The following is a 22145-nucleotide window of genomic DNA, read 5'->3' as shown; positions in this document are numbered from 1 at the left end:
TATAGACAAAAATAAATACAAATAACAAAGGCATACAACCAGTATCATTGGCAACTTTTTTCTTCATAGACAGTGCCAACTTTGCCCTCAACATTTGTTCTGCGTACTCAACAATACAGTGCTGTCATATCGCCTTGACCATAAGGTAATACCAAAAGGTCAAATTGGTTAATTGAAAGAAAACAGTTTATTTTTATACAGGTTCATTGAAAGAAAACAGTTTATATTTTACAGGTCGATTGAAAGAAAGCAGTTTATTTTATCTTGGTTGATTGAAAGAAAACCGTTAATTTTATACAGGTTAATTGAAAGAAAACAGTTTATTTTATATTGGTTGATTGAAAGAAAACAGTTTGTTATATACACAGACAGTGTGGATATTTACTCTAACTCATTATCAACAATAAGAACCAGTTAACATTGTGTTTCATTTTTTTGTCTGCTGAAAAAATAGATAATGTTCACCGTTACTATACCAACATGGATACACTGAGTTGAATTTTGATTTAGGGCCGATTCAATCAGATCCGCTTCAGCCGACATCCGCATGGCTGATGTTTTGATGGTGTCAGAGGTGGAACTGTGTTACAACTGTCATTGCCATTGGCTGCACAGAGTCACGTTAATATAAATCACATGCAGCCTTGTTTATAAGTTGGAACACTGGAATGTGAGATGTAATTTACATCTTCATTAGGCTGATAGAAATCCTCAGTATTTAGTTGAATGATTTTCAATTTGAGAGTAAATATATCTATATAGCCTACACTTTCTCGTTCTGAACTTCTAACGTGAGTGGGACAGGTGTGACTTCGTGACCATGATCACAAGAGCTCCAACGCAGTTCTACCTCCAACATGGCCAAAACCACAGCTATGCTATCACTGGTTAATGCTTGATCTGATTGAATCTAGGCCTTACACTTTTGAAAAGACACAAATATCATAATTCTTCTATGTCTGCAAGTAATGGAAACAAAGTTTGAGGTTTGTCCCTTTAAAAAGGCAAGCACTGTTTCAAGAGGAAAACGTGTGACAGACAGCATAACTCTCTCTCCTCTCTCTCCCTCCATTTCCATCTCTCACGCTCTCTCTCTTTCACTCTCTCGCTCTGTCTTTCTCGCTCTCCTCTTTGTCATGACAGCAGTGCAGAAGTCTTTGACATGATACTTTGAGTCTTTGTCAGTGTTACTGATGGGAAGACAGCCACTGCCAACGGCCACTGAGGCTTCACCACGAAAAGGGTCCATAAGCCATTTTCTTGATCATAGTGGTCCTCAAAACCCAAAATGTTACATCAAATAAATAATATTTCAGTTTATCTCAGATTGTGTTCTCTCTGCCTCTCCTTTTTGAAATAGCATGACAATGCCTGGGAGAAAGAAAAAAACATCCTCAAACAAGCTTCTGTGTTGGGGATCAGCTTGTTGGTCACCGACAACCCACGGGGAGGTTTATAGGGCATAGTTGGCCACGGCGGCGGTCAGGCTGAGCAGCAGCGCCCAGACACTGGCACAGACACAGGGTGACCCGTCTTCAGGAGGACCCTTGGGTCTGGTCAGGCCATCGTAACCACTGCTGGGCTCCAGTAAAGGCTGAGTGGAGGACAACATGTGGAAAGGTTAGAAATGACTCAGTGAGTCCAAGTGTTGTGTTTTACATAGAACGGGTAAAACACTGAACCACAGCCACCACAGCCACTCCAACTGAATAAAAACATGAACACATTTGAGGCACATATGAAATATGTTGAAAGTGACTGCTGTTGCAGTCTTTTGGGTGCACTCTCTGCTTTTCCATGTATTGGCACAGTGCAGAGCTAAGGCTTCCTTTTCAATCCCCTTTAGGTAACGCCAGCTTAAACATTTTAAACATTACTTTCAAGGAAAGCACAAGCTATAGTACAGGCATAGCACATATGGGTTACTAATCTGCCACTTAGCTATTTGAATATGTTTATTTCTGTACAATATTAGTCACTTCGCTACGTGAAGACAGGACATTCAGTCATTTCACCATGGACAACAGCAAGCAAGGCGAAAGGCAACTACAGTATGTTGTACAGTACATTAGAAGAAAGTATAGAAGCAACATGTTCTAGATATTGTACACCCCAGAGAGTTACTCAGTAATGCCCATTCTACTATGGCCTTATTATGTGCTTTTCCATAACATTGTAAGCATTTTGAATGTGTTTTCAATTTGCTCTCATTCCTGCAACACCTACTGTAGCAAACATTTTGCCTTCAAGTACAGTGCCATCAGAAAGTATTCATACCCCTTGATATATTTCCCTTTTTTTTCTCACCCATCTACACACAATATCCCATAATGACAAAGTGAAAACATGTTTTTAGAAATGTTGGCAAATTTATAGAAAGTCAAATACAGAAATACAGTATCACACCCCTGACTCAATACCTTGTAGAAGCACCTTTTTCTGGGTAAGTCTCTAAGAGCTTTCCACACCTGGATTGCGTTAAATTTGCCCATTTATTATTTTCTAAATTCTTCAAGCTCTGTCAAATTGATTGTTGATCATCGCTAGACAACCATTTTCAGGTCTTGCCATATATTTTCAAGTAGATTTAAGTCAAAACTGTAACTTGGCCACTCAGGAACATTCACTGTCTTCTTGGTAACCAACTCCAGTGTAGATTTGGCCTTGTGTTTTAGGTTATTGTCCTGCTGAAAGGTGAATTTATCTCCCGGTATTTGGTGGAAAGCAGACTGAGCCAGGTTTTCCTCTAGGATTTTGCCTGTGCTTAGCTCTATTCTGTTTCTTTTTATCCAAAAAAACTAGCCAGTCCTTAACAATTACAACTAGGGATGATAGTGTCTACTTGGTAGTGAAAATAGTGCCTACTTGGTAGTGTGTACTGTACCAGGGCTTGAGGTGCTCGACCGGTCAGCGAAAGCCAACATCATCCACGACAGAGAATGGCTGATTGTCAAAGGGTAATGAATTCCCTTATTTTGGTGTTAATGGATTTCGCCTTTGAGTTGTCTCGCTGACATTTTCTTACTCTTTCAAATGACTGCTCAATTTGTTGACTGCTCGATCCACACAGCAGACATTGTGGGCTAGATTAGGAATGCTGTGTTGCACGTGTAGCTCTATATTTTTCGCGGCGTCATTACGTCATCTACCTACGTTATATAGGTATGCACGTCATCTACCTACGTTATATAGGTATGCACGTCATCTACCTACGTTATATAGGTATGCACGTCATCTACCTACGTTATATAGGTATGCACGTCATCTACCTACGGTATATAGGTATGCACATCATCTACCTACGTTATATAGGTATGCACGTCATCTACCTACGTTATATGTGAAGTCCATGGAGAACAAGAGCACCTCCTCCCAGCTGCCCACTGCACTGAGGCTAGGTAACACGGTCAAACGGTCACCACCGATAAATCCATGATTATCGAAAACTTCAGCAAGCATTTCTCAACGGCTGGCCATGCCTTCCGCCTGGCTACTCCAACCTCGGCCAACAGCTCCGCCCCCCGCAGCTACTCGCCCAAGCCTCTCCAGGTTCTCCTTTACCCAAATCCAGATAGCAGATGTTCTGAAAGAGCTCCAAAACCTGGACCCGTACAAATCAGCTGGGCTTGACAATCTGGACCCTCTATTTCTGAAACTATCCGCCGCCATTGTCGCAACCCCTATTACCAGCCTGTTCAACCTCTCTTTCATATCGTCTGAGATCCCCAAGGATTGCAAAGCTGCCGCAGTCATCCCCATCTTCAAAGGGGGAGACACCCTGGACCCAAACTGTTACAGACCTATATCCATCCTGCCCTGCCTATCTAAGGTCTTCGAAAGCCAAGTCAACAAACAGGTCACTGACCATCTCGAATCCCACCGTACCTTCTCCGCTGTGCAATCTGGTTTCCGAGCCGGTCACGGGTGCACCTCAGCCACGCTCAAGGTACTAAACGATATCATAACCGCCATCGATAAAAGACAGTACTGTGCAGCCGTCTTCATCGACCTTGCCAAGGCTTTCGACTCTGTCAATCACCATATTCTTATCGGCAGACTCAGTAGCCTCGGTTTTTCGGATGACTGCCTTGCCTGGTTCACCAACTACTTTGCAGACAGAGTTCAGTGTGTCAAATCGGAGGGCATGCTGTCCGGTCCTCTGGCAGTCTCTATGGGGGTGCCACAGGGTTCAATCCTCGGGCCGACTCTTTTCTCTGTATATATCAATGATGTTGCTCTTGCTGCGGGCGATTCCCTGATCCACCTCTACGCAGACGACACCATTCTATATACTTCCGGCCCGTCCTTGGACACTGTGCTATCTAACCTCCAAACGAGCTTCAATGCCATACAACACTCCTTCCGTGGCCTCCAACTGCTCTTAAACGCTAGTAAAACCAAACGCATGCTTTTCAACCGTTCGCTGCCTGCACCCGCACGCCTGACCAGCATCACCACCCTGGATGGTTCCGACCTTGAATATGTGGACATCTATAAGTACCTAGGTGTCTGGCTAGACTGTAAACTCTCCTGCCAGACTCATATCAAACATCTCCAATCGAAAATCAAATCTAGAGTCGGCTTTCTATTCCGCAACAATAGAAAGCCGACTCTAGATTTGATTTTCGCCAAACTTACCCTAGTAAAACTGACTATCCTACCGATCCTCGACTTCGGTGATGTCATCTACAAAATAGCTTCCAACACTCTACTCAGCAAACTCGATGCAGTTTATCACAGTGCCATCCGTTTTGTCACTAAAGCACCTTATACCAACCACCACTGCGACCTGTATGCTCTAGTCGGCTGGCCCTCGCTACATATTCGTCACCAGACCCACTGGCTCCAGGTCATCTACAACTCCATGCTAGGTAAAGCTCTGCCTTATCTCAGTTCACTGGTCACGATGGCAACACCCATCCGTAGCACGCGCTCCAGCAGGTGTATCTCACTGATCATCCCTAAAGCCAACACCTCATTTGGCTGCCTTTCGTTCCAGTTCTCTGCTGCCTGTGACTGGAACGAATTGCAAAAATCACTGAAGTTGGAGACTTTTATCTCCCTCACCAACTTCAAACATATGCTATCTGAGCAGCCCACCCATTTTTACCTACCTCATCCCCATACTGTTTTTATTTATTTACTTTTCTGCTCTTTTGCACACCAATATCTCTACCTGTACATGACCATCTGATCATTTATCACTCCTGTGTTAATCTGCAAAATCGTAATTATTCGTCTACCTCCTCATGCCTTTTGCACACAATGTATATAGACCCCCCTTTTTTTCTACTGTGTTATTGACTTGTTAATTGTTTACTCCATGTGTAACTCTGTGTTGTCTGTTCACACTGCTATGCTTTATCTTGGCCAGGTCGCAGTTGCAAATGAGAACTTGTTCTCAACTAGCCTACCTGGTTAAATAAAGGTGAAATAAATGTAAAAAAATAAAAATAAAATAAAATATAGGTATGCACATCATCTACCTACGTTATATATGTATGTAGGTCATCTACCTACGTTATATAGGTATGTAGGTCATCTACCTACGTTATATAGGTATGCACGTCATCTACCTACGTTATATAGGTATGTACGTCATCTACCTACGCTATATAGGTATGCACATCTACCTACATTATATAGGTATGCACGTCATCTACCTACGTTATATAGGTATGCACGTCATCTACCTACGTTATATAGGTATGTACGTCATCTACCTACGCTATATAGGTATGCACATCATCTACCTACATTATATAGGTATGCACGTCATCTACCTACGTTATATAGGTATGCACGTCATCTACCTACGTTATATAGGTATGCACATCAACTTTGACATCGGTTTTGCACATCGGCGGTAAACTAGACATCGGGCTGATGTTGGAATTTGCAGCTAATATCGGCCGATTTCGCTATGCTTACCGATATATCGTGCATCCCTTATTACAACCATACCCATAACATGATGCAGCCACCTCTATGCTTGAAAATATGGAGAGTGGTACTCAGTAATGTGTTGTAATGGATTTGCCCCAAATATAACACTTGGTATTCAAGACAAAAAGTGAATTGCTTTGCCAATATTTTTGCAGTATTACTTGAGTGCCTTGTTTCAAACAGGATGCATGTTTTGGAATAGTTTTATTCTGTACAGGCTTCCTTTTTTCACTCAAATAGGTTAGTATTGTGGAGTAACTACAATGTTGATGATCCATCATCAGTTTTCTCCTGTCACAGCCATTAAACTCTGTAACTGTTTTAAAGTCACCACTGGCCTCATGGTGAAATCCCTGAGCGGTTTCCTTCCTCTCCGGTAACTGAGTTAGGAAGGATGCCTGTATCTTTGTGGTGACTGGGTGTATTGATATACCAATCAAAGTGTAATTAATAACTTCACCATGATCAAAGGCAAATTCAATGTCTGCTTTTTTTTAACCTCCCTGGTCAATGCAACTTATTATCTGTCTTGTTAAGCACATTTTTACTCCTGAGCTGATTTAGGTTTGCTATAACAAAGGGATTGAATACGAGTGGTTCAAGTGCCAGTAACTGAAAGGTTGCTGGATCTAATCCCCAAGCTGACAAGGTAAAAATCTGTCGTTCTGCCCCTGAGCAAGGCAGTTAACCCACTGTTCCCCGGGCGCCGAAGACGTGGATGTCGATTATGGCAGCCCCCCGCACCTCTCAGATTCAGAGGGGTTGGGTTAAATGCAGAAGAGACATTTCAGTTGAATGCATTCAGCACTACAACTGACTTGGTATCCCCCTTTCTCCCTTACTGACTAGAGAGTTTTCATTCGTAAAGATTTTGAAAAACAATTTCACTTCAACATTATGGGGTATTGTGTGTAGAACGGTGACAAAAAAATCTGGCTGTAACACAACAAAATGTGGAATAAGTCAAGGGGTGTGAATACTTAATGAAGGCTCTGTAAGTGCAGCTTCCTCGGTTTACAGAGGCGCCATTTCCCCCTGCAAAACCATAGCACATCAACAGAAACATGAAATATTCCCTCCTTACCTCATCTCCACCAATGTAGCCTTTTGAGAGATTCCACTTTGGTACATTTCCCTGTACACAGAGAAAACAATAGTCAGATATTATCTTCCAACTCCTCATGTTCTAACAGCAGTATATACAAAACAAGGTAACACAACATGGCCAAACTGTTTTAGAAAAATACAATAATGATAATAAATAGTAAATGGTCAAGTTATATAAGCACTGAGAGATGTTTTTGTGTGGGCTTTAGGTGAAAAGAAAGGCTGTATTTATTAAGGAAGAGCTTGGTTTCAGATGTGTGACTGTACAGAGAAATGGTTAAACGACAGTTGCCAAAAAAGCAATCTTTGCTTGACAATGCAGCAAACACATCCGCAACTAAAAGCCAATTAATTAGCAGGTGCAGTGATGTGTGGCAGCAGTCTGTTGACATCGGTCCAGATCTTTGTCTGCAGCCAATATTTTTACACACACACAGACACACATAGACATGCACGCACACACGCATGCACACACAGATACTCACACAGCCACACACAACATGTTTTTGGGGATAACAGGATATTATTAATTTTGTTTTGAAAAAGTAGCTAAACATGTAGCAGGAGTACGTTTTACAATTGATCAGAGCTTTGTCGAACAGTAATGTTCAGATGTGTTTTTCAGGGCTGGTTATTAGGTAACCCAGGGTTGGTCCACAATCAATTACATTCAATTGAGTTGAAAATCAACACAATGTACTGTACAGTCAAGGGCACAAAAGCTGAAATTGACTCTGAAGAGGGGGCTAATTCTCACTTATACAATGGTCCACTTACATAACACGACTATCCAAAAAGAATACAAAAAGGCATTATTTTCCTGATTAAAAAAACCTGTTAATATGTGTCATTTAAATTCCAATCAGGTTTCTGCAGGAACATAGACACAGAAAAACAATATGTGGAACTCCCATACTGTGAGTGCTACAAAGACATCATAGTGAGTTTGTCATTTTCTGAGTCACTTGTACATAGGTAGACAATTACAATGGAACATTTAAAACACCTTTTGATCCCCATTTACAAACAGCTGAAATGGCAGTGACATTAGGGGCTCTATTCTACACACAGCACCGCCAGGCAGTGAGCAATGACTAGGGCAGCGACAGAGTTGGTATTTTCAGGTCGTGTTAAAGTGCTTGCACATATCTATGCAAAGGCTGCACCAACATAGTATTTACAACTATTGGACCACACATTTATCCCAATGGTTACGGCACAATGGATTCTTAAATAGATCTGAATACACTGAAACGCTTACAAAACTGTTGTGGAATAATACAGAAGTAGAGAACGTTAGTAGAATCAATATAGTAATTCATATAATATTGTTCATGTTCAATGGGAAATGTTTTTTTTGCTTATCCTACTTCCTCTGTAGGCTAAATGGAATTATTTTCCTAAACTAAATTAAGTTTAATTTAGTGAAATGCTTCTTCCCAAACCTCTCCATTTAATAAATGTTAGCACCACTCTTAAGGCCTGTCCACTGAATTAATTGAAATCCTGATTGGTAGGGAAAATGGCGTCTTATCCACATTATTCATTCCCCTATACATTCAACAGCCCTCAACAGTTTCACTTCCTGAAACTTTCCAGAGGGTTGAAAATACAAAAGTTGTTAACAGCGATAAGACAAAGTGATATGTCACCTAGATATCTCCTCTCCTTCGATCTTTTGAGAACACATTTTGAGCACATAGTTATTGACTGAATAAGGTAGAATTTTCAGGACATTAGGCCATAGCTAACATTATTCAAGGAAGAATAAAGCTTTACAAGTCAACAAACTCACATAGCACAATTGACCTGTTACTGGTGATACCGAATACAGGGAAATTGACTTGAGAGGGAATTAAGCTTGAGCAGCACAGCCCAATTGGGTGTAATTCTCCACGGGCCTCATTTATCAATCAAAACTTCAGATTACTTATCAAGTGTCTGGGAAAGCCTGTCCAGCCATCAAACAGACAGCAGACTACGCAATTTCCTTTGCATAACAATTCCACTAACTGGACACCAGCATGCGTGTGGTCCTGAGCACACATGAGATTTACAAGGCGAGACAGCCAGTCTTTTTCCAAGAGGAGTCATATCAGCATTCCCCCAGCTAATCTACGATGGAAGTTTGACAAGTTTTAATTGCCAAGCATAGTTGCTGCAGAATGAAGGGCCACCCAAAATGTCCCCACCGGCTCCCTCTCTAATTATAAACTTCCTGCTTGAGTAATCACACGTCTTATTGTTTCCTAATTACCATTTTTACAATAAATTAAGCATTGCACTGCAGCGAGAGAGGCACAGAGCGGTGCATCAATACTGACATACATACAGAACCTTTGGAGAAAGCAATTCAACTGCTCCCCTCTACCTCCTACTGTTAATGTTATCGGTGTGGCTTATTCATTCATTCTCTCCCTCACACCATTTTTAAGGTATTAATTTGCTGTCTTTATCACAATGTGGGTTATGTACAGAACAGTGTAAGAGATGACCATTTAATGGATGTGAAAGCCTGAAATTGCTCAGCATTCAACATCTTTATAGGAGTCTTTCCATATATAATAATGATGCCAAAACTATGTTGTTTCTCAGCCATGCATGAAACATGGAATTATAAATATCCCTATATAACTATGTAATAAAACCAATTACTTTTCTTGTTTAAAGCCGTACCAAGGTCCCAATTCAGTATTCGATCAAACACAGTAACTGGGTCTATGGGATAGGTCAAAAACATCTTCATACGCACATCTGGATTTATATACTCCACAGCAAATATGACTGACATGATTCTGTTTAATGTAGAACAGCAATTATTGTCAGCTCTATGAAATATCTGCAACATTCAAAATATTTCACCCCACTGAATATACCCATGTTTACCAGTTTTCATTGAATCTATAGCAAGGTGATAAATGGGTCACGTTCATTAGGCACCTAAAGGATTTTTTTTTTTACTGAACAGGGAGAGACATCCTGGTATTGTCCATTAAAAAAACATTCATTCGTTTTCAGTTACAAAACGCTTTTAAAACATTTTCCATTGCATGCCCTAATAATGAACATGACCCTGGTAATTGGAATGTGGCAGCAGGTGCTATAGTAGCTGGTAATTTACCTTCCCGTTGGCCTCATCCTCAGGCTGGACATCATTGGGGTTATCTAGAGGCTCTGAGGTGCTGATTGAGGTCTCTAATCCAGGCTTCATGGAGGGGGTCGATGGGACAGACTCAGCTTTGTGGGAGAGACTGTCTGTTCCATAACCAAATGCTTGAATGGCATTTCCTGTGGGGACAAAGAGACAAAGTAATTTGTCTTGACTGTCTTCCCAGTGTTGGGGCAGCTAACAGTCAGCTCTAAGTCAACTTTTTGGTCCTTTGCCCAATTTTGGGTGTGGGCGTTGATCTACCTATTTTTTGGTCAGTTAGTCCATGTGCAGTTCCTTAACAAGCAAGGTAACAGTGTTTTGTCAGTTGACTATTTAGCTTAACTTTGTTTTTTTGAGAGTGTCAAAGCTAAGTATTTAGCTGGCTTTGTTTTTTATTGGAGCTTACCTACATCTCTCTACAACAATCTACATCATCTGATTTTCACCGTATCATTTTGGATAACAAAAATCTTTATCTTAGAGCGGAGAGAAAATATCAGCCACATGCAGGATGTTCATCCACAGACACCACGGCCAAAGCCCTTGACTCATAAGGGAACTCACTTGAACCTTTTTTTTAATCAATTTACAACAACAACATGACCTACTAGGCCTGTGTTTGTTTGTCAGTAATGTCCAGCAGAAAGGCACACCATGAGATGGAGTCTTTTAAAATGAATGAACACAAAATACTTTCAGGGGGAGGGAGACAAATACATCTCCAGTCAGCTTTTCTGATGGGTGGGGCTAAACCAGGACAAAGTACCTTTTCACTCTGCTTGTCCATTTTAACAGAACACATGTTTATTTCTGTTCAGGCAGAAAGAAGGCAAACCGTGTAATTGCTTGGCAACCACCTCCATTATAAGGTCACCACACAGAGATTACTTTGAATAGATTTGTGACTGATCAGACTCAGAACATTCTCATACAAAGCAAATACTGCACACACACCCCGACACATACACCCTCACACACACACCGACACATACACCCTCACGCGCACCCCGACACACACCCCGACACACACACACACACACACACACGCCCCTGACACACACGCCCCCACACTCACCTGACACACATGCATACATACTGTACACACACAGCATGTTGTAAAGACATATTGACTTCAGAAGACACTCCATGGGTGCTTGGATATCTTGGCCTTGGGTCGGTTACAATACAAATCTAGGAGGAATGGCAAATCTGTGAAGAATATAATGCTTGTGATTTCTGAAAGTCTAGTAAAGTATGTTAAGGTCTGTAATAAGATGCTGGTCAAGTCAAGAGAAGAGTGTTGTTTTCATGCATCTGTTTGCTGGGGTGGTAAGATCACCCAGAGAGGTGCTGGTGGAATAAAAATATAAATCACCAAAGTTGGCTAGAGGGCTCCTTCAGCGGATGCTTTACTGCACCCAAATGTCCCACCGAGTGATTAAGCTCACTGCCGACAGCAATTCAATGTTTTAATGACTTCAGATACGTTCTTTTAACCCTATTGCTGTTGCCTGCAGGGAGGAGGCTGAATACGATTAGCTTGTTATCTAATTTGACATAATACGTACCGTCTCTGTGGACTGTTATGTCCCCCCACTTAGTGTATAAGAGCAACGCTTAATCTATTTCACTTTATCTTCTCCAGTTCCTTTTGAATGCAAAGAGGAGATGCTGCATGTTGTATTATTTTCCAAGACGCCTCCTCAACAACAAGCCTCATCCCTCATCTTGCAGACTCAGCTAAAAGTGAACCATGGCAATCTATTGAAATGGTCTGAAAGCATTATCCACACAATGGAACATGTTATAAGCAATGGTATCTTGTAATTCTGATGACATTGTATGGTACATCATAATGGTGAGGCGGTACACCTGACATTTGACTACTAAATTGTGCCGTTAGGATGCTTTTCCTATTCTTTCGCATTCCCATGACAAGTTTTTTCATTAGATTATATTTTTTTCATAGACTGATAAACACTAATATCTAACAGAAAATGTGGAAATGACATGAAAATAATGGCCTTATCCCATAATCTGTAGAACAATTTGTATCCAGATGTTGGGGTATTGGCTTTAGAGGTATCTTGTTATTTCAAACCAAACACAATAAGTGGTCAAAGAGGTTTGGTTGGTTTGTTATCAGACATAGAGATTGATTCTAACAATGAGCTGTGGAAAGAAAGGAACATTGATCTAATGTGAATGAAATAACTGCTACAAGACCAGCCAGTCAATATTACCCATACACCACACGCCTCACAGAGTGCCGCGAGACATCGCCTTTAAAAAAAAAAAAACACAGACCCCAAATCTGAAATCTAACTCAGAAAAATTAAAATACATCAGATGTGACAGTTCACTTTCAGTTTCGAGGGAAACACACTGCCGATTTGAACGGTGGTTATTTTCAAATCAAATCAGTGGTGGTCTTGTATGTGTTACAATTTTTTTTTTTAAATGCAAGTGTGACTCACTCAAGCACATGTTCTCTGTGAAGTCCTTCAGAAAGCTCTGACACTCCTCTTCCTGGTTCCCACTTCCTTTACAGGTGCACCATGGGGAGACAGTCCAGTTGGTGAAACTGCCGTCCACGTAATTGGGAGTCATATCTGTCCCTATAAAAGGTGAGAATAACGCTACAGTTGCAGATCATTCACAGGCCACTAATGGATAATAATGGACTACATTTACTATAAAGAGTAACACTACAGTTGCAGATCATTCACAGGCCACCAATGGATAATAATGGACTACATTTACTATAAAGAGTAACACTACAGTTGCAGATCATTCACAGGCCACCAATGGATAATAATGGACTACATTTACTATAAAGAGTAACACTACAGTTGCAGATCATTCACAGGCCAACAATGGATAATAATGGACTACATTTACTATAAAGAGTAACACTACAGTTGCAGATCATTCACAGGCCACCAATGGATAATAATGGACTACATTTACTATAAAGAGTAACACTACAGTTGCAGATCATTCACAGGCCACCAATGGATAATAATGGACTACATTTACTATAAAGAATAACGCTTACAGTATGTTACTCATGGCAACAGGGACTATTGTACCATGGAGGCAGAGGTAAGATGAAGCCAGCTAACAGTAGCATGCTGATTGATTCTTGTTTCAGACGTGGAGTGTCCATCTGGAATGAGCTAGTCATATTAGTTTAGAAAGATGGAACCAAAAACAGCAATTCTGTTCGATAATGCCTTCAGGAGAGGAGTGCTTTATTTGTGGAAAGACACCTCATACTGTGTAGTCCAGAAGCACTGGCAAGGGTAATGGAATGTCCGTTTATTTACTTATTTATTTAAACTTTAATTAACTAAGCAAGTCAGTTAAGAACTAATTGTTATTTACAATGACGGCCTAACCAGTCCAAGCTGGACAATGCTTGGCCAGCGCCTTAGACCGCTGACCCACTCGGAAGCAAACCCAGGGAGTTTACTCTAGAGATACAGGATGTTTGACACATTTATATTAATTATCAACAATTCAATTACAGACAGGTGGTAGTGGTAAAGTTATTGCTATGCTGTCTCTAAACGGTATTGTAGGTTCACTCAAAGTAGTCAAAAAATAACTCCTTTTGTCTACCTCATTGATCGTACTGAATAGTGTCAACTCATTTCCAAGGTGCTATCAAATGTCTACTGGTATGGAAGAATGTCTTTGCTGCACCAATTTTTCTTGTTCTATTTGAAGAACATTACTATATGTGTCATTAAATGTTTAAATGAACTAAACACTACATCATCACCTCCATTTAGCCATTGATCTGCAATGTGTTTGGGGGGAGAATAAGAGGAGCGGTATGGATATCACTTTACCTAAAGTATGCAGGTATAGTGCATTATAATGTGGTTATAATGAATTATTAGACTAGCCATGAGCATGTTTTAACACCCTAAAATGTCTTATGTCTTAAGCCTTAAAATAATCCACTATACAAGCTCATACATGCTTATAATAACTAATAAAGCACTATGCCTCCACGGGGTATGTATAGATAAAAGTCCCATGCACTCACCAATGAGGCCGGCGTAGGAGGCCAGACAGGCCTGGTAGTTGTCCTCATTTGGGCAGCTGCTGACCGTATGCTGAGACACCATACAGTTCATGTGGAAATCTGCCAGTCTAGACCTGCGCACAAACACAGTTGACTACATCAACAACACACACCCTGGAAGTGTGATATTTCCAATGAACTGATTCACTCATAGTTCAACAGCAGACTACTACGTGTATATTTGAGCATATATGCTGAATAAATGTCCAATTAGCTAAAGAAACATCTAATAAATGTCACATTTTCACTTATCCCCACATGAGGGTGCATCATTCACATTGTTGGCACACAACATCAGACCTGGGTTCAAATGCTATTTGAGGTATTTAAACTACTTTCAAAGACATTGGAATTAAGTATTTGGATATTTCTTATTTGAAAACACTATTGGAATGTATTTGGAAATACACTTGGAAAGAGTTGGCACGTATTTGAAAATACTTAAACACACTGTATTTTCAAATAAAAATAAATACTCCAATACATTTGAACCCAGGTCTGTTTGATATTTAAAATCATTTATTTGGAATTAAATATTTTCATAGGAATTTATTTGAAAATAATTTGAAATACTTCCAATCGAAGCTGATTCGGGCCACATTATTAGAAAATACTCAAATACAGAGAAAATACAGTGCCTTCAGATAACCTTTTCCACATTTTGTTTGTGTTAAAGTGAATTTAAAATGGATTACATTTAGATTTTGTGTCTCTGATCCACACAATACCCCATAATCTCCAAGTGGAATTTGAAAAGCTGAAAGGTCTTCAGACATTCAATCCCTTTATTATGGCAAGCCTAAATATGTCCAGGAGTAAAAATGTGCTTAACAAATCACATAATAAGTTGCATGGACTCATTCTGTTTTCAATAATAGTGATGAAAATGTTACCTCATCTCTGTACCCTACACATACAATTATCTGTAAGGTCCCTCAATCAAGTAGTGAATGTCAAGCACAGATTTAAGCACAAAGACCAGGGAGGTTTCCAATGCCTCACAAAGAAGTGCACTGATTGATGGATGTGTAAAAAAAAAGAAAAGTGACTGAATATCCCTCTGAGCATGGTGAAGTTATTAATTAGGCTTTGGGTGGTGTAGAAATAAACCCAGTCACTACAAAGATAAAGGTGTCTTTCCTAACTCAGTTGCCAGAGAGGAAGGAAACTGATCAGAGAGTTCCCCATGAGGCCAATGGTGATTTTAAAACAGTTACAGAGTTTAATAGTTGTGATATGAGAGAACTGAGGATGGATCAACAACATTGTAGTTACTCCACAATACTAACTTAAATGACTGAATGAAAAGACGGAAGCCTGTACAGAATAGAAATATTCCAAAACATGCATCCTGTTTGCAGCAAGGTACTTAAATCCATTTGAATCCCACTTTGTAACACAAGAAAATGTGGAAAAAGTCACGGGGTGTAAAAAAAAGTCACTGTAAGTATATAAATAACAAATAGTCAAATAGTAATGTATTTTAACCTGTGATTCAATATATTTGCACATTGTCGACAATGCAGCTTTTAAGGGTCATTTCCAATTGAGACGGTTATCATGGTCATCTCAAGTGCTACCCAACTTGGCTCTTAACTGATAAAAAGAGTGTGTTTTTGTTTATGTGTGTTTATGATAAAAGCTTAAATGTATTCATACCTGGAGGGTGGCATCACTAATCCAGTTAAGTAGGTTTATTGGAGAAGCGTGTGCACAGTTGTCCTGTATTTCCAAATCACTGACACCCACTAAGATGGTGTGTTTCACTAGCCCTCATGCCCTCCCTATCTAACATGGACTTATTCATGTTACCCTTCCCCGACCCTTCTTTTTTTATTCTTTTTTTTATTTCACCTTTATTTAACCAGGTAGGCCAGTTGAGAACAAGTTCTCATTTACAACTGCGACCTGGCCAAAGATTAAGCAAAGCAGTGCGACAAAAACAACAACACACAGTTACACATGGGATAAACAAACGTACAGTCAATAACACAATAATGGCTTGAAGGCCAAAGCTAATTTTATTTATTTAACTAGGCAAGTCAGTTAAGAAGAAATTCTTATTTACAATAACAGCCTACCGGGGAACAGTGGGTTAACTGGTCTAGGAACAGTGAGTTAACTGGTCTAGGAACAGTGAGTTAAGTGGTCTAGGAACAGTGAGTTAACTGGTCTAGGAACAGTGAGTTAACTGGTCTAGGAACAGTGAGTTAACTGGTCTAGGAACAGTGGGTTAACTGGTCTAGGAACAGTGGGTTAACTGGTCTAGGAACAGTGGGTTAACTGCCTTGTTCAGGGGCAGAACAACAGATTTTTACCTTGTCAGCTCAGGGTTTCGATCCAGCAACCTTTCGGTTACTGGCCCAACACTAACCACTAGGATACCTGCCGTCCCAATAATTTTGACTATGCAGCCCTTGCTCCACACCCTTACAGCATAATAAAGTTGTTTCAGAATACTGTTTACTGCGGAATCTTAAGCAGAAGGTGAGATGTTTCTGGGACTTGAGATGGTTGAGGGGTGTTGGAATCCATCTCATATCCCTGTTAATGAATAATCAAAGAATACAGGACAACAACAGTCCCATGCTTATTATATTCTGTCCTCCACATCTCAATGAGAAGTGCAGAGGCTGAGGATTTGTCTGGAGGAAATGATCAGGTAACACTCTCTGCAGCCTGGATGCACAGAATAGGCCCACGAGCAAACCCACTCTTCCTCACTTCATTACTCTGGCTCCATCTCCTTCCGCTCCCTATCAAATCACGCAGAGTGGCTCTCAAAGTGACATGTTGCGAACATCACATCTAAGCCTTGTTTCAGGGACAAGGGCTTTGTGCACCTCTTCCCCTCTCTTCTCTACAGAAAGCCTCTCATCTTCTTCCTCTCTGACTGGAACAAATTGCTTGTTCCCTATAACATCCCATCACAGCCTTTGATAAAGAGAAACTGAGGTGTGTGGAGACTGAGGGACTTCTCAGCCATAACGCATCCTCTCTGTTCTACATCTGCAAAAACTAACAGTCATCACTAACACTTTCCATGTGGATGTTTCCATGGACAACCTGTTCATTGCTCAAAAACACTTTGGACAATAATATGTTTCTGCACCAGGTGTAGAGGCTGTGGAGACGGACTGCATGTTTTTATTTTAAAAACAGTCATTTCAAGTTTAGAATGGTGTCCGGAGTGTTTGGACAATAGTGTTCCAACATCGAGATGCAGCACATTTTATGGCTGCCACAGCCTTTTCATTATACCTTGGCAGACAGCTCACTACTGAAATGACAGGCTGTCTGCCTCTCAGAGTGTTATGGCCATTTCAGACACTCAGCCCTGGGAAGTGGCAAAGGGAGCTCCCGTAGAGGTAGACTCCTTTGAAAAAGATTTGACGCTTTAAACACAGTAATTCAGTCAGTGTTGAGTGCCTATCCATCTTGCTCAACCGTAATAGAAAACTAATGGCTTTTAACATGGAATTGTATTCCTTATCGCCACCGATGACTAACATTGAGTCAAATCAGATGAATGTCTAAAATCCATTTCCTCATGAAGTAAGGGAAAATGTAAATTATGCTAAGACGTGGTGGCTATAATAGCCTCTCAACAGCGAATATCTTGGGGAAATTATATCTTTGGGAAACATCCTCTCTACATTTGCTGACATGTTTGACCATTTCAGTAATATTGGACATATCATTTTTGATTGTATTCTGGATAAGAACTACCATTATCATTTTACAAACCTTGATATAACACTCATTTTAGGTGTATTGCTCATAGATAACTCTCCCATACTGGCTCTAGCCTTCATTTAGGTCTAGCGACGATAAATCAAACAATTTGACATTGAATGGGCACATGATTGCAGATGTGTCTTTGCTGAGTCATAGAAACAGGGTGATAAACTTGCTCTGTGCCTTTGTGCAAACTCACAGTTAGGAAATTTGACCTAAACTTTATCAATGGCAAAGGTCATTGGTCTCTTGTCAATTCATCGGTGTTAAATGCTGATTGAAATAATAGAAGCTGACAATAGATGGGTTGTTCTCCATTCCATTTTTTCTTTCTGGTGTACTGCATATGGACTATTCAACCTACAAAAGGATGAAGCATGCACATCTACAATGATAGAAAAGTACAAATAAAGCATTTCAACCATATCATAACTGTCCATTTTCTTCTCAGTAAAATAAGCTTCTTCAAAAATATATGTCATCGTCTCAAAGTCCTGTGTTACAAGCCATTCTTGCATTGCCTTTTAGCTGGTTGCTGTTGTCCCTGGCCTTCTCTATTTAATTCTTTGTCCTTTGATGGAACATCAAGAGGGCCCATTTATTTGGAAACACAAGGCTATTTGACTACACATTCATTGGGACAAGTTCTCAAGCCTAAAATGGCATTTGGGCATGTGGCTTTCAGTCAAAGGCACTGCTGTGTTGGTGCAGTTCACTTAAGTTGCCTGTGCACTATAAGTACTGCTTGCAGAGAAATCAAAGTAATGAGGCTAACCATTTGATTTGACTTTATTTCATTAATCCTTTTTAATTTGGTGCTCTTCTTCAAGTCTGATGAAACATTTATTTTGTGGTGACCAGGAAATCACAGGCTGTTCAACCTTTGTTTTCCTTCTCCCTCTGTTCGTTACTGACATCCTGCAACCCCCATATATTGTGATGTCATGAATGAATGTTAAATTAACTGTCACAAAACGCAGCAACGGCTAAGCTATTTGGTGAGGGTAAGTAGATTACTCAAGGTTATTGGCACTAATAGTCTCCAAACAAGGTAAACAAAACACTTAAACTTGGGTAAACAAATCTATTAATATACGAACTGTCCCTGAAATACAAAAGGGAGTTACACAGAATAATGATTATGAATAATTAAATAATTATCCAACACTTTAACAACATTCCTCAGTTAGGGCCCGATTCCGACCCGAGTTATGAGCACGTAAATGGAATGTAATTAACTTTTTATGCACTTTTCTCTCTATGCGTATTCTGACTTGAACTTAAGCATGAGAATAGTATGCTATTCACCTGCTATTAGTTTTGGGTGGAGATTGAATAAATGAAGGTGTCACAACTTCCACCGAAGGTGGCTCCTCTCCCTGTTCGGGCGGCACTCGGCGGTCGTCGGCTTACTAGCTGCCACTGTCTGTCTTGTGTTCACCTGTGTCTAGTTTGGCTAATCAGTGGGGTATTTCATCTCGCCCTACCCGCTAGGTTTTGTCTGTCTTGTGTTCACCTGTGTCTAGTTTGGCTAATCAGTGGGGTATTTAATCTCGCCCTACCCACTAGGTTTTGTCTGTCTTGTGTTCACCTGTGTCTAGTTTGGCTAATCAGTGGGGTATTTCATCTCGCCCTACCCGCTAGGTTTTGTCTGTCTTGTGTTCACCTGTGTCTAGTTTGGCTAATCAGTGGGGTATTTAATCTCGCCCTACCCACTAGGTTTTGTCTGTCTTGTGTTCACCTGTGTCTAGTTTGGCTAATCAGTGGGGTATTTCATCTCGCCCTACCCGCTAGGTTTTGTCTGTCTTGTGTTCACCTGTGTCTAGTTTGGCTAATCAGTGGGGTATTTAATCTCGCCCTACCCACTAGGTTTTGTCTGTCTTGTGTTCACCTGTGTCTAGTTTGGCTAATCAGTGGGGTATTTCATCTCGCCCTACCCGCTAGGTTTTGTCTGTCTTGTGTTCACCTGTGTCTAGTTTGGCTAATCAGTGGGGTATTTCATCTCGCCCTACCCGCTAGGTTTTGTCTGTCTTGTGTTCACCTGTGTCTAGTTTGGCTAATCAGTGGGGTATTTCATCTCGCCCTACCCGCTAGGTTTTGTCTGTCTTGTGTTCACCTGTGTCTAGTTTGGCTAATCAGTGGGGTATTTCATCTCGCCCTACCCGCTAGGTTTTGTCTGTCTTGTGTTCACCTGTGTCTAGTTTGGCTAATCAGTGGGGTATTTCATCTCGCCCTACCCGCTAGGTTTTGTCTGTCTTGTGTTCACCTGTGTCTAGTTTGGCTAATCAGTGGGGTATTTCATCTCGCCCTACCCGCTAGGTTTTGTCTGTCTTGTGTTCACCTGTGTCTAGTTTGGCTAATCAGTGGGGTATTTCATCTCTTCCTACCCGCTAGGTTTTGTCTGTCTTGTGTTCACCTGTGTCTAGTTTGGCTAATCAGTGGGGTATTTCATCTCGCCCTACCCGCTAGGTTTTGTCTGTCTTGTGTTCACCTGTGTCTAGTTTGGCTAATCAGTGGGGTATTTCATCTCGCCCTACCCGCTAGGTTTTGTCTGTCTTGTGTTCACCTGTGTCTAGTTTGGCTAATCAGTGGGGTATTTCATCTCTTCCTACCCGCTAGGTTTTGTGCGTGATTGTTTGTGTTACTGTCGTTGGTTTGGGTTGCGTTTTTTTTTTTTACTGTTAAGCAGGTTTATTTTCGGGACTGTTTTTCCCGCACGTTGTTTTTTTACTGGACTCCTCTGTTTTTTACTGGACTGCGTTGCTGTTTTCTTGTGGCTCCTTTTGTGGTCCTGTACCTGTTGTGTTGGTGGACCAGTAAATAAAACGCCCTTCTTGGAATTCTTGCTCTCCTGCGTCTGACTCCACACCCACCTCTCCTCGGGAGATTCTGACAGAAGGTGTGGCGGATGTGTGTTTACAGATACCCCGTATTCTGACCTTGACTTCATTCACTAATAATTCCACCACCTTCATGTTTGAGGAAACCATGAATAAGGTCTAGTGAACCTACAGTACAGGTTCCAAGTGGAAAAAGCATCTACTTTCTTTTTTTCTGATAGAAATAACAGCATTCTCCAGGCACTGTAATTTACAACTTATAACAGCTATTGATAAGAGCTGGGTAAATGAGTAATCCGTTTGGATAAAGGTCATTGTAAATACAAATTATACTTGTTTTAGATATATTTTTCCTTATAATCGCTGGAGACAAATGTAAAACCAGTCATATGGCAGAAAACTGAAGCATATCAACATGTCAACTTTCCCACAGTAAAGTTTATGAAAAGCTGTGCCATTATGCAGAATTTCAATTGTACAGCCTTTTAACTTGCAGGGATGGGCACTCTCGAATGTCTACCTCGACTTTCTCTATTTCATATTTCTATCATGATAAATATTAGCCACTATCATTTGACCGTCAGTAGGGCTAATAACCACACATATTCAACTGTCAATTTACTGTTAGTCCCCTTCAGTTGGTATAGCCTACATTTTTATTCCATTGTTTCTTTTACCTTCATTTGCCTTCTTTATAAACGCCGTCACAGCCGTGTGTTTGTTGCGGAGGATCATTAGTAACAGTTGATCATATAAAAAAGAGACCGTCTAATTAAATTGTTCTGGAGTGGAGCGCAGACCAAGCCATAAGAGTTTGAACCTAATGGTACAATACTTGGCTGTGTCATCACAGCTCCATGGTTAGTGCAGGCAATAGAGGAGGATATAGCCAACTATTGTACACTATTCTATCTACATTAATCTTCCAACATTACCATGGGTTAAAGAACTGAATGTTGAAATATTCAGAATTAATCAAACCACCGTTTTCTTTCTTTCATGGATAAAGGTTTCAAACCTGTTTTTTTATGATTCATAAATACTTTCCTAACCCTAAATAATCTACAAAATCAGAGTATTTATTAATCTACCAATTGGTGGTGAAACGGAGACGAATGAGCATATATTGAGATGTATTTCTTTCATTGAGCCCTAATATTCTGAAACCGTTCTCTCGCGGCAGGGTAGCCTAGTGGTTAGAGTGTTGGACTAGTAACCGGAAGGTTGCAAGTTCAAACCCCCGAGTTGACAAGGTACAAATCTGTCG

At 40.6% G+C, this 22145-nt stretch overlaps 1 protein-coding gene across 1 annotated transcript in view; it reads right to left on the bottom strand.

The window, feature by feature from the left end:
* Positions 1–235: 235 nt before the first annotated feature.
* The window catches only part of LOC115111383 (GDNF family receptor alpha-2-like), a 73151-nt gene continuing 51241 nt past the window's right edge, over positions 236–22145 (bottom strand). Inside the window, exons 5-9 of the mRNA XM_029637381.2 lie at positions 14262–14374; positions 12682–12822; positions 10175–10341; positions 7031–7081; positions 236–1594 (exon numbers count right to left, since the gene is read on the bottom strand). Of these exons, the coding sequence (XP_029493241.1) occupies positions 1454–1594; positions 7031–7081; positions 10175–10341; positions 12682–12822; positions 14262–14374 (613 nt within the window). The 3' untranslated portion in view covers positions 236–1453. The remainder of the gene's footprint in view (positions 1595–7030; positions 7082–10174; positions 10342–12681; positions 12823–14261; positions 14375–22145) is intronic.

Source organism: Oncorhynchus nerka, linkage group LG27, assembly GCF_034236695.1.
Source record: "Oncorhynchus nerka isolate Pitt River linkage group LG27, Oner_Uvic_2.0, whole genome shotgun sequence".
NCBI classification, from domain to species: Eukaryota; Metazoa; Chordata; class Actinopteri; order Salmoniformes; family Salmonidae; genus Oncorhynchus; species Oncorhynchus nerka.
This window is presented reverse-complemented; position numbering and strand designations above follow the sequence as displayed.